Here is a 13,474-nt window from a genome sequence, read left to right as displayed (position 1 = left end):
GAAGGATGAGAGCTTACATAATATTCTCATGCTGTGTTCTGCTGACAGCAATGGTTTCCATGAAGCTCTCGATTGCAGCTAAGGGCTTGAAGTCACTGAGATAGACCAGGCGGCGTTCGACAATACCTGTGGGGACACAGCCTTCAATGTCATCTCAAACAGAGAGCTAGTACTGATAGGAATGCCTGGAACCCAGGATTTTAATGCAAAAGGTTGAATATGTTTCTAATAACCCAATCTATACCTACCTTTATGGAAGAGGATCTCTGCCTCCAGGTCCCCCTCCCTGGTCCCCGAGGCACGGCAGAGCTCCAGGGCAGAGCTCAGGACCTGGTGAGCTGCTCTCCACTGAAGGGACCCCTCCCTGCCAGAGGAACAAGCTGCCTTCTGCGCTGCCGCATGGCCTGAAACACAGTCAGTGCAGGACAGCTACACAGTTCACTATTTCATTGAGAAAATCTAAACAGCCTGAGCATCAGAAGAAAAATACATCATGTAACATAAAATGGCAATGTGCAATACGCCACAATCAAACAACTTCAATACGCCACAATCAAACAACTTCATACTCTGCCAGCTGTCAAGACTAGGCAGAAATAACACCACAGCTTCCATTTTGAAGCAAGTACATTTCCTACATTGTATCTGAAAGAATGCAGTATTTACTCTTGCTGTAAAATAAAGCCTTATTTTTGCAAAAGATAGCAGTGTGATTTTTCCTGTTCTTGGAGCTGTTTAATTCAAACATCTCCACATAGGAGGAACCCCCCATACACAAGCCTGCCTAAGCAATGGTGTCGAAATGCTTCCAAAGCCTTTGATTTAAAGAGCAGATACCCTTATGAAAGTTTCTTACTCTATTTTTGCAGTGTTATCATGCTTAACCCATCATTATACTATGAACTAAATCATAGTTTACCTGGTTTGCCATGTTTATTAATGCAGTATGCTTTACCAGACCTCACTGTTCTTTACTACACTTCCCCGTGCTTTGCCACGTTGTCACTGTGCATTATTACACTTTGCTATGCTTTTACTACAGGGAAACTGTAACAAGGGATGTCTGGAAAGCTAGAATATTGCAATAGAACATGGAAATAACGCAAGCGCTGTGGTTGTTTGGGATTGCACCCCCTGGAGGTTTGATTTGTATAACAGCATCTCTCTTACCCAGCCTGAGGGTGACCTTGGCCAGCAGGGGGATGTGCGGGAGGTAGATGTTTTTCAGGGCTGTCGACTGGTTGATGAGCACGGCACCTCCCTCGCCGAGCTCCACCGACTCCCCCAGCGTTATCAGCTGTGAAGAAAATGACAGACATTACAGAGGAAAGAGAGAGGACAAGAGAGATGCAGCAGAATCCTCAAAGCTGTGCCTATGGGCAAACGTGTTGAGGCAGAGCCACTGCTATCTACTACTCTGTGCTCCCAGACTGGTGCCCTTTGTTAAATCTGTATTTTAATGTTTCTTCTTTCACATTTTGCTAATAGAGAGAAATCACAATGCCCTCAACCTTCTGACTAATACACAGTCGTGTCCAGTGGGACAGTGGGACAGACTGGCATACAGACAGACAGACTGACAGTCGCTGTGCAATGGTGTACAGGCTGTGTGTGTGTGTGTGTGTGTGTGTCAGTGGGACGGTGTGAAAGACTGACCTGTTGCTGCAGCAGTCTCTGTGCGATGGTGTACAGGCTGTGTGTGTGTGTGTGTGTCAGCGGGACAGTGTGAAAGACTGACCTGTTGCTGCAGCAGTCTCTGTGCGATGGTGTACAGGCTGTGTGTGTGTGTCAGCGGGACAGTGTGAAAGACTGACCTGTTGCTGCAGCAGTCTCTGTGCGATGGTGTACAGGCTGTGTGTGTGTGTGTGTGTCAGCGGGACAGTGTGAAAGACTGACCTGTTGCTGCAGCAGTCTCTGTGCGATGGTGTACAGGCTGTGTGTGTGTGTCAGCGGGACAGTGTGAAAGACTGACCTGTTGCTGCAGCAGTCTCTGTGCGATGGTGTACAGGCTGTGTGTGTGTGTCAGCGGGACAGTGTGAAAGACTGACCTGTTGCTGCAGCAGTCTCTGTGCGATGGTGTACAGGCTGTGTGTGTGAGCCGTCACGCTGCTCTCCGGCCCGCTCCTCTTCAGGTCACTCAGTTGGATGGTGGCTATGGCCAGGGTGAGGCCGGCCCGGGGGGAAAGACAGCTCCTCCCTGAGAGCAGACTGACTGCCTCCTGAAACACAGACACACACCCCGCTGAGCCAGCACAGCGCTATATATAGCACAGTGCAGACCGACTGAAACACAGACACACACAATCCGCTGAGCCAGCACAGCGCTATACCACAGTGCAGACTGACTGAAACACAGACACACACCCCGCTGAGCCAGCACAGCGCTATACCACAGTGCAGACCGACTGAAACACAGACACACACCCCGCTGAGCCAGCACAGCGCTATACCACAGTGCAGACCGACTGAAACACAGACACACACCCCGCTGAGCCAGCACAGCGCTATACCACAGTGCAGACCGACTGAAACACAGACACACGCCCCGCTGAGCCAGCACAGCGCTATACCACAGTGCAGACCGACTGAAACACAGACACACGCCCCGCTGAGCCAGCACAGCGCTATACCACAGTGCAGACCGACTGAAACACAGACACACACCCCGCTGAGCCAGCACAGCGCTATACCACAGTGCAGACCGACTGAAACACAGACACACACAATCCGCTGAGCCAGCACAGCGCTATACCACAGTGCAGACCGACTGAAACACAGACACACACCCCGCTGAGCCAGCACAGCGCTATACCACAGTGCAGACCGACTGAAACACAGACACACACCCCGCTGAGCCAGCACAGCGCTATACCACAGTGCAGACCGACTGAAACACAGACACACACCCCGCTGAGCCAGCACAGCGCTATACCACAGTGCAGACCGACTGAAACACAGACACACGCCCCGCTGAGCCAGCACAGCGCTATACCACAGTGCAGACCGACTGAAACACAGACACACGCCCCGCTGAGCCAGCACAGCGCTATACCACAGTGCAGACCGACTGAAACACAGACACACGCCCCGCTGAGCCAGCACAGCGCTATACCACAGTGCAGACCGACTGAAACACAGACACACGCCCCGCTGAGCCAGCACAGCGCTATACCACAGTGCAGACCGACTGAAACACAGACACACGCCCCGCTGAGCCAGCACAGCGCTATACCACAGTGCAGACCGACTGAAACACAGACACACGCCCCGCTGAGCCAGCACAGCGCTATACCACAGTGCAGACCGACTGAAACACAGACACACGCAGACCCGCTGAGCCAGCACAGCGCTATACCAGTGCAGTGCAGACCGACTGAAACACAGACACACGCCCCGCTGAGCCAGCACAGCGCTATACCACAGTGCAGACCGACTGAAACACAGACACACACCCCGCTGAGCCAGCACAGCGCTATACCACAGTGCAGACCGACTGAAACACAGACACACAGCGCTATACCGCTGAGCCAGCACAGCGCTATACCACAGTGCAGACCGACTGAAACACAGACACACACCCCGCTGAGCCAGCACAGCGCTATACCACAGTGCAGACCGACTGAAACACAGACACACGCCCCGCTGAGCCAGCACAGCGCTATACCACAGTGCAGACCGACTGAAACACAGACACACACAATCCGCTGAGCCAGCACAGCGCTATACCACAGTGCAGACCGACTGAAACACAGACACACGCCCCGCTGAGCCAGCACAGCGCTATACCACAGTGCAGACCGACTGAAACACAGACACACACCCCGCTGAGCCAGCACAGCGCTATACCACAGTGCAGACCGACTGAAACACAGACACACGCCCCGCTGAGCCAGCACAGCGCTATACCACAGTGCAGACTGACTGAAACACAGACACACGCCCCGCTGAGCCAGCACAGCGCTATACCACAGTGCAGACCGACTGAAACACACACGCCCCATACATACAAGGGGAGCCGCTGCTAGTAGGTTCCAGTAGGCACGTGACTGAGAATGTCAGTCGACCGAAGAGACAGTAGACACAGCAGTGTTACCTGCAGCATTGGGATGATGGCCTCCTGGGGCCGCCCCTCCTGTGTGTCCAGCACTGCAGCCTGCAGCAACAGCTCTGCCTGGGTCTCAGTATCCTTGCTGGCCTTGGCCTCGGCAATGCCCTCACTCAGCAGGCTGGCAGAGTCCACCGTGTGATCTCTACCTGAAATTAGAGAGCGGGCACTGAACTCCTCACACCCACCTGACAGCTGCGGATCCAAAACTCGAATTTACACCCAGGACAATGAAACACGTAATGGCAGCACGTACAGCAATAAGAAAAGAAAAGTATAAAGCTCTTTGACAAACCTTTGGGTCTAATGTTAGTTTCTATTAGTATAATTTTGTCTCTTTATCTCTATCCCTATCCCAGGTGCAGACTTTAATGGAACTGTAACAGGGAGAGATCTGTGCTGACTCTGCTGGCGTGTTCACGGGCTGCAGGAAGAGGGCGGCAGTCGCCCAACAACTGCCTGTGAGTCATGGCAATGACACAGGGAGGTGGGAAAGTGGGTGTGTGGACTTTCCCCCTCTCTGAATGGCTAAGAGGCGGGTCTTGGGTGATTGTTGGTTCTATAAAATAACGCTCTGTTGTTTCCTCAGGTCTGCCCACTTAGACACGCCAAGAGTGCGGAAGCTTTGATTCAGGACCGGGAATCAGCCGGGAGAAAAATAAAGATTCACAGCGAGACAGAGAGAGAGAGAGCGGGGAACCCTTGGGCAGACCCCGGCGTATTGTGAAAGAGCAGGCTAGATAGCCGACAGAGTAGGACGGTGATCCGGGTCGTGCGGGTAGCGGCGACCGGGATAACGCTGCCGAGTGCAGCACCTTTTATTTGTAGTTTTGTTACTGTTTTGTTTTCCCTTGTTCTTTTCGCCTTCTGTTTTCATTATTATTTCTTGGAGCACCTGCGAGTGCACTTGCTGTTTGTGTACCAGCTGTGGTATTTCCGTGGTGCTGTCTATCATCGTTGATAGGCAGCCCACGGTCAACAGTGCCCTCTGCCGGAGAGAAATAAGAACCGGTCTAAAATAAAACTGGGCACCTGTCTGTCTCCTGGTCAGTGAATTACCCTGTCTCCTATGTCAGTGAATTACCCACACCCCTTCCACAGGAACCTATTCAAAAAGCATTAAATCAGGAGTTATTACCGGAATGTTGTTTTAGAAAAGTAAAAAAAATCCTATACAAATGGTTACAAGCAGTTGCATGTCTGTATATGTTTAGGAAAAAAACAATTTGATTTGAACAGTAAGACTAAAGCCTTTACCATACATTGCCATTGGTCTTCCAAGCCATGTATTGTATTGCATCCCTCCAAAACACTCCCTCTTTTGTTTGACACAAAGAAAGAAAAACACACGGCGATACAGCACATAATGACAGGTTTGCTACATCAACGCAAAAGGGAACTGGAATGTCTTTCTGTTTTCAGAAGCTTACAATTGTACATTGAACGAGAAACAACTGCAAACTGCTCGCAAGCTCCTCAGTGAAATGTGTGGGTAGTTTATTTCTGGTTTGGTAACTTTATTGGGTGCATTTTGATCTGAATGTGAAAATGACACAATGTGTAGTAAATAGCTCTGGGAATCCAGCCAGACTGTGCATGCTGGGACTGGGAGTGTGAGAGCACAGTATCAGAGTGTGTGTGCTGGGAGTGTGAGAGCACAGTGAGTGAGTGTGCTGGGAGTGTGAGAGCACAGTATCAGAGTGTGTGTGCTGGGACTGGGAGTGTGAGAGCACAGTATCAGAGTGTGTGTGCTGGGAGTGTGAGAGCACAGTATCAGAGTGTGTGTGCTGGGAGTGTGAGAGCACAGTATCAGAGTGTGTGTGCTGCTGGGAGTGTGAGAGCACAGTATCAGAGTGTGTGTGCTGGGAGTGTGAGAGCACAGTATCAGAGTGTGTGTGCTGGGAGTGTGAGAGCACAGTATCAGAGTGTGTGTGCTGGGACTGGGAGTGTGAGAGCACAGTATCAGAGTGTGTGTGCGGGTAGTGGGAGTGTGAGAGCACAGTATCAGAGTGTGTGTGCTGGGACTGGGAGTGTGAGAGCACAGTATCAGAGTGTGTGTGCTGGGAGTGTGAGAGCACAGTATCAGAGTGTGTGTGCTGGGAGTGTGAGAGCACAGTATCAGAGTGTGTGTGCTGGGAGTGTGAGAGCACAGTATCAGAGTGTGTGTGCTGGGAGTGTGAGAGCACAGTATCAGAGTGTGTGTGTGCTGGGAGTGTGAGAGCACAGTATCAGAGTGTGTGTGCTGGGAGTGTGAGAGCACAGTATCAGAGTGAGTGTGCTGGGAGTGTGAGAGCACAGTATCAGAGTGTGTGTGCTGGGAGTGTGAGAGCACAGTATCAGAGTGTGTGTGCTGGGAGTGTGAGAGCACAGTATCAGAGTGTGTGTGCTGGGAGTGTGAGAGCACAGTATCAGAGTGTGTGTGCTGGGACTGTGAGTGAGAGCACAGTATCAGAGTGAGTGTGCTGGGAGTGTGAGAGCACAGTATCAGAGTGTGTGTGCTGGGAGTGTGAGAGCACAGTATCAGAGTGTGTGTGCTGGGACTGGGAGTGTGAGAGCACAGTATCAGAGTGTGTGTGCTGGGAGTGTGAGAGCACAGTATCAGAGTGTGTGTGCTGGGAGTGTGAGAGCACAGTGTGAGAGAGCACAGTATCAGTGTGTGTGTGCTGGGAGTGTGAGAGCACAGTATCAGAGTGTGTGTGCTGGGAGTGTGAGAGCACAGTATCAGAGTGTGTGTGCTGGGAGTGTGAGAGCACAGTATCAGAGTGTGTGTGCTGGGACTGGGAGTGTGAGAGCACAGTATCAGTGTGTGTGTGCTGGGAGTGTGAGAGCACAGTATCAGAGTGTGTGTGCTGGGAGTGTGAGAGCACAGTATCAGAGTGTGTGTGCTGGGAGTGTGAGAGCACAGTATCAGAGTGTGTGTGCTGGGAGTGTGAGAGCACAGTATCAGAGTGTGTGTGCTGGGAGTGTGAGAGCACAGTATCAGTGTGTGTGTGCTGGGAGTGTGAGAGCACAGTATCAGAGTGTGTGTGCTGGGAGTGTGAGAGCACAGTATCAGAGTGAGTGTGCTGGGAGTGTGAGAGCACAGTATCAGAGTGTGTGTGCTGGGAGTGTGAGAGCACAGTATCAGAGTGTGTGTGCTGGGAGTGTGAGAGCACAGTATCAGTGTGTGTGTGCTGGGAGTGTGAGAGCACAGTATCAGAGTGTGTGTGCTGGGAGTGTGAGAGCACAGTATCAGAGTGTGTGTGCTGGGAGTGTGAGAGCTGGGAGTGTGAGAGCACAGTATCAGAGTGTGTGTGCTGGGAGTGTGAGAGCACAGTATCAGAGTGTGTGTGCTGGGAGTGTGAGAGCACAGTATCAGAGTGTGTGTGCTGGGAGTGTGAGAGCACAGTATCAGAGTGTGTGTGCTGGGAGTGTGAGAGCACAGTATCAGAGTGTGTGTGCTGGGACTGGGAGTGTGAGAGCACAGTATCAGAGTGTGTGTGCTGGGACTGTGTGAGAGCACAGTATCAGAGTGTGTGTGCTGGGAGTGTGAGAGCACAGTATCAGAGTGTGTGTGCTGGGACTGGGAGTGTGAGAGCACAGTATCAGAGTGTGTGTGCTGGGAGTGTGAGAGCACAGTATCAGAGTGTGTGTGCTGGGAGTGTGAGAGCACAGTATCAGAGTGTGTGTGCTGGGAGTGTGAGAGCACAGTATCAGTGTGTGTGTGCTGGGAGTGTGAGAGCACAGTATCAGAGTGTGTGTGCTGGGAGTGTGAGAGCACAGTATCAGAGTGTGTGTGCTGGGAGTGTGAGAGCACAGTATCAGAGTGTGTGTGCTGGGAGTGTGAGAGCACAGTATCAGAGTGTGTGTGCTGGGAGTGTGAGAGCACAGTATCAGAGTGTGTGTGCTGGGAGTGTGAGAGCACAGTATCAGAGTGTGTGTGCTGGGACTGGGAGTGTGAGAGCACAGTATCAGAGTGTGTGTGCTGGGAGTGTGAGAGCACAGTATCAGAGTGTGTGTGCTGGGAGTGTGAGAGCACAGTATCAGAGTGTGTGTGTGCTGGGAGTGTGAGAGCACAGTATCAGAGTGTGAGAGCACAGTATCAGAGTGTGTGTGCTGGGAGTGTGAGAGCACAGTATCAGAGTGTGTGTGCTGGGAGTGTGAGAGCACAGTATCAGAGTGTGTGTGCTGGGAGTGTGAGAGCACAGTATCAGAGTGTGTGTGCTGGGAGTGTGAGAGCACAGTATCAGAGTGTGTGTGCTGGGAGTGTGAGAGCACAGTATCAGAGTGTGTGTGCTGGGAGTGAGTGTGAGAGCACAGTATCAGAGTGTGTGTGCTGGGAGTGTGAGAGCACAGTATCAGAGTGTGTGTGCTGGGAGTGTGAGAGCACAGTATCAGAGTGTGTGTGCTGGGACTGGGAGTGTGAGAGCACAGTATCAGAGTGTGTGTGCTGGGAGTGTGAGAGCACAGTATCAGAGTGTGTGTGCTGGGACTGGGAGTGTGAGAGCACAGTATCAGAGTGTGTGTGCTGGGAGTGTGAGAGCACAGTATCAGAGTGTGTGTGCTGGGAGTGTGAGAGCACAGTATCAGTGTGTGTGTGCTGGGAGTGTGAGAGCACAGTATCAGAGTGTGTGTGCTGGGAGTGTGAGAGCACAGTATCAGTGTGTGTGTGCTGGGAGTGTGAGAGCACAGTATCAGAGTGTGTGTGTGCTGGGAGTGTGAGAGCACAGTATCAGAGTGTGTGTGCTGGGACTGGGAGTGTGAGAGCACAGTATCAGAGTGTGTGTGCTGGGAGTGTGAGAGCACAGTATCAGAGTGTGTGTGTGCTGGGAGTGTGAGAGCACAGTATCAGAGTGTGTGTGCTGGGAGTGTGAGAGCACAGTATCAGAGTGTGTGTGCTGGGACTGGGAGTGTGAGAGCACAGTATCAGAGTGAGTGTGCTGGGAGTGTGAGAGCACAGTATCAGAGTGTGTGTGCTGGGAGTGTGAGAGCACAGTATCAGAGTGTGTGTGCTGGGACTGGGAGTGTGAGAGCACAGTATCAGAGTGTGTGTGCTGGGAGTGTGAGAGCACAGTATCAGAGTGTGTGTGCTGGGACTGTGTGAGAGCACAGTATCAGAGTGTGTGTGCTGGGAGTGTGAGAGCACAGTATCAGAGTGTGTGTGCTGGGACTGGGAGTGTGAGAGCACAGTATCAGAGTGTGTGTGCTGGGAGTGTGAGAGCACAGTATCAGAGTGTGTGTGCTGGGACTGGGAGTGTGAGAGCACAGTATCAGAGTGTGTGTGCTGGGACTGGGAGTGTGCTGGGAGTGTGAGAGCACAGTATCAGAGTGTGTGTGCTGGGAGTGTGAGAGCACAGTATCAGAGTGTGTGTGCTGGGAGTGTGAGAGCACAGTATCAGAGTGTGTGTGCTGGGAGTGTGAGAGCACAGTATCAGAGTGAGTGTGCTGGGAGTGTGAGAGCACAGTATCAGAGTGTGTGTGCTGGGAGTGTGAGAGCACAGTATCAGAGTGTGTGTGCTGGGGAGTGTGAGAGCACAGTATCAGAGTGTGTGTGCTGGGAGTGTGAGAGCACAGTATCAGAGTGTGTGTGCTGGGACTGTGAGTGTGAGAGCACAGTATCAGAGTGTGTGTGCTGGGAGTGTGAGAGCACAGTATCAGAGTGTGTGTGCTGGGAGTGTGAGAGCACAGTATCAGAGTGTGTGTGCTGGGAGTGTGAGAGCACAGTATCAGAGTGTGTGTGCTGGGACTGGGAGTGTGAGAGCACAGTATCAGAGTGTGTGTGCTGGGAGTGTGAGAGCACAGTATCAGAGTGTGTGTGCTGGGACTGTGTGAGAGCACAGTATCAGAGTGTGTGTGCTGGGACTGGGAGTGTGAGAGCACAGTATCAGAGTGTGTGTGCTGGGAGTGTGAGAGCACAGTATCAGAGTGTGTGTGCTGGGACTGGGAGTGTGAGAGCACAGTATCAGAGTGTGTGCTGGGACTGGGAGTGTGAGAGCACAGTATCAGAGTGTGTGTGCTGGGACTGGGAGTGTGAGAGCACAGTATCAGAGTGTGTGTGCTGGGACTGGGAGTGTGAGAGCACAGTATCAGAGTGTGTGTGCTGGGAGTGTGAGAGCACAGTATCAGAGTGTGTGTGCTGGGACTGGGAGTGTGAGAGCACAGTATCAGAGTGTGTGTGCTGGGAGTGTGAGAGCACAGTATCAGAGTGTGTGTGCTGGGAGGGAGTGTGAGAGCACAGTATCAGAGTGTGTGTGCTGGGAGTGTGAGAGCACAGTATCAGAGTGTGTGTGCTGGGAGTGTGAGAGCACAGTATCAGAGTGTGTGTGCTGGGACTGGGAGTGTGAGAGCACAGTATCAGAGTGTGTGTGCTGGGAGTGTGAGAGCACAGTATCAGAGTGTGTGTGCTGGGAGTGTGAGAGCACAGTATCAGTGTGTGTGTGCTGGGAGTGTGAGAGCACAGTATCAGAGTGTGTGTGCTGGGAGTGTGAGAGCACAGTATCAGAGTGAGTGTGCTGGGAGTGTGAGAGCACAGTATCAGAGTGTGTGTGCTGGGACTGGGAGTGTGAGAGCACAGTATCAGAGTGTGTGTGCTGGGACTGGGAGTGTGAGAGCACAGTATCAGAGTGTGTGTGCTGGGAGTGTGAGAGCACAGTATCAGAGTGTGTGTGCTGGGAGTGTGAGAGCACAGTATCAGAGTGTGTGTGCTGGGAGTGTGAGAGCACAGTATCAGAGTGTGGGTGCTGGGAGTGTGAAAGCACAGTATCATAGTGTGCCCACCTTGGTGGATTGCCACTGCTGGGATGTGTGCACTCAGGGCTCGGAGCACAGCCAGGCGGCACCTTAGCCACAGGGACACCCCCATCCGCTCCCGGGCTTCAGTATTGCTGGGCAGATCACTGGGCACTGGCACTGAATCATCCTCACACTGCTGCAGAGACACAGAGAGAAGGGGAGAGGATCAGCAATCTGTAAGGACACTGTACAAACCCACACATACTCTATTGTATATACGTCAAATTGGTACTCTCACATACGCTTGTATTGCAATATTTCAACAGATGTTATGTAGCATCTCATTATATCATTCATTCACAGCATATTCATTCATGACTCCTCAGTTAATTGATCTAATAGTATATTCATTCATGACTCCTCAGTTAATTGATCTAATTGTATATTCATTCATGACTCCTCAGTTAATCAATCTAATTGTATATTCATTCATGACTCCTCAGTCAATCAATCTAATTGTATATTCATTCATGACTCCTCAGTTAATCAATCTAATAGTATATTCATTCATGACTCCTCAGTTAATCAATCTAATTGTATATTCATTCATGACTCCTCAGTTAATCAATCTAATTGTATATTCATTCATGAATCCTCAGTTAATCAATCTAATTGTATATTCATTCATGACTCCTCAGTTAATCAATCTAATTGTATATTCATTCATGACTCCTCAGTTAATTGATCTAATTCTATATTCATTCATGAATCCTCAGTTAATCAATCCTCTTCTTTCTCCCCCCCTACCCCAATGACAGCATACATACCCAATTCTTCTTGCGTCCCGGCACCCTGAGAGCGGAGAAGACGGGGCGGGGGGCAGGGGGGCTCTTCATCACAAACACTGGGGAGTCCTGGAGCAGGCGCATTGCAGAGAGAGCCAGGGCAGCACTAAGGGGAAGGGGGTGGGGGGTGGGGGGTGGTGGAGAACGAGGCTCAGTACAAGACTGAAGCAGGGCTCTCCCAAAACTGGGGAAGCACAGCACTCCTCTGGCTGATAGGGGTTTATTAAAGATGGGGAGGCTGAAGAGCAGATGGATGTTGGGGAATGTGACAAATACCATGGAATGACCCTAAACACAATCTAGCACAGACCTCTTGTCACTGTACGGTTGTTATATCTCGTGATGTATCTGGTAACAGGAGAAAGGTACAATCACCCAGGCTTGGGGGAAGCCCCGGCAGGATTAATAATATAGTTGAAGGGTGGCAGTGCTGCATTTGGATCAGTAAATGATATGCCATGGAGGGAAAGTAGGGAGGACCAAGAGGAGCACCATGGACAAGATCTTTACAGCCTTCTTTTGAAATGCTCTCTGAATTTCCCTAAATAGATTGGTGTTAAACTGCACAACTCTAACACTGCAGACACATAACGGTAATTCAAGTGCTTTGCTTGCCCATGGTTTATGAGTTGAAGTGTAGGACTTGCCTTCACTAAAGCACATGAGCCCGTCCTTACGGGGACACAGGGATGCTTAACAGCACTTTCTTTGAAAGGTAAGTCCCATACGTGTGGTGATTGTCTAGTTACCTACACTTGCGGGTCCCTCAGTGGTCTGTTTCACTCCTATGCAGACGACACCCAGCTCTACCTAAAACTAGACCCTGGATGTCGCTCTACCATGGTCCGGCACTCAGCTTGCATCCAAGACATCGAGGCCTAGATGTCTGCAAATTTTTTTCAGCTCAACAGCAACAAATCTGAACTTCTTCTAGTAAGATCGAAAACTCAACTCAAGAATCTCAATATTGATTCTTTGAACCTTGGAAACTGTCTGCTGCTGCCTACCCCTACTGTACGAAGCCTTGGTGTACTTCTGGATAGTAACCTCTCCTTTGATGCTCAAATCTCCTCTGTAGTCAAATCCTCCTTCTACCACGTCCGAAACATCTCAAAGGTCCGTCCCTACCTTTCCCTCCTGGATGCAGTGATACTCTGTCATGCATTCATCTCCTCTCAAATCGACTACTCAACTGTCGCTATGGTGGTCTTTTGTCACCCGCCATAAACAGAAAGCAGCTGGTTAAAAATGCCGCTGCTAGGACCCTTACCAGATGTAAAAAACATGATCACATCACCCCCTGTCTTGCTCAGCTAAACTGGCTACCTGTAAAGTTCAGGATTACTTTCAAAATTCTCCTGCTTGCCTACAAGGCCCTTCATCACACAGGTCCACAGCATCTCCCCAACCTGCTGACCCGCTATGTCCCTGCATGCAAGCTGAGGTCCTCTGACTCAGGCCTGCTTGTTCTACCCAAGCAAAAGTGCACCACACTCAGAGAGCGCTCTTTTAGCTTCACAGTCCTGACTCTCTGGAACTCTCTCCCAGCTTTAGTGAGTGCAGCTCCCACAGTTGCTCGCTTCAAATCAATTCTCAAGACCCGCTTGTTCTTTTTTGCTTTCAATGCTCTTTAAGCCTGATAACTGTTATTAGCTGTTGTCTAAATTGCTATTTCAGGTTTGACACACGCATCCACAAGGGTTAGAATTCACATCCTAGCTTTTTATTCAATGTATTATGCATGTATTTAATGTATCTGCATTGTTTTTTACTGTTTGTATTTAATGTACTGTGCCTTCTATTTCACTGCATT

At 50.7% G+C, this 13,474-nt stretch overlaps 1 protein-coding gene across 3 annotated transcripts in view; it reads right to left on the bottom strand.

The window, feature by feature from the left end:
• Positions 1 to 13,474, bottom strand: part of LOC121317966 (cilia- and flagella-associated protein 54-like) — a 73,744-nt gene that overhangs the window by 10,845 nt on the left and 49,425 nt on the right. For all 3 annotated transcript variants that reach the window (XM_041254073.1, XM_041254074.1, XM_041254075.1), the window contains exons 53-59: positions 11,644 to 11,767; positions 10,862 to 11,012; positions 4,094 to 4,254; positions 2,049 to 2,219; positions 1,171 to 1,297; positions 249 to 404; positions 18 to 126 (exon numbers count right to left, since the gene is read on the bottom strand). In XM_041254073.1, the coding sequence (XP_041110007.1) occupies positions 18 to 126; positions 249 to 404; positions 1,171 to 1,297; positions 2,049 to 2,219; positions 4,094 to 4,254; positions 10,862 to 11,012; positions 11,644 to 11,767 (999 nt within the window). The remainder of the gene's footprint in view (positions 1 to 17; positions 127 to 248; positions 405 to 1,170; positions 1,298 to 2,048; positions 2,220 to 4,093; positions 4,255 to 10,861; positions 11,013 to 11,643; positions 11,768 to 13,474) is intronic.

Source organism: Polyodon spathula, chromosome 7 (assembly GCF_017654505.1).
Source record: "Polyodon spathula isolate WHYD16114869_AA chromosome 7, ASM1765450v1, whole genome shotgun sequence".
Lineage (NCBI taxonomy): Eukaryota > Metazoa > Chordata > Actinopteri > Acipenseriformes > Polyodontidae > Polyodon > Polyodon spathula.
This window is presented reverse-complemented; position numbering and strand designations above follow the sequence as displayed.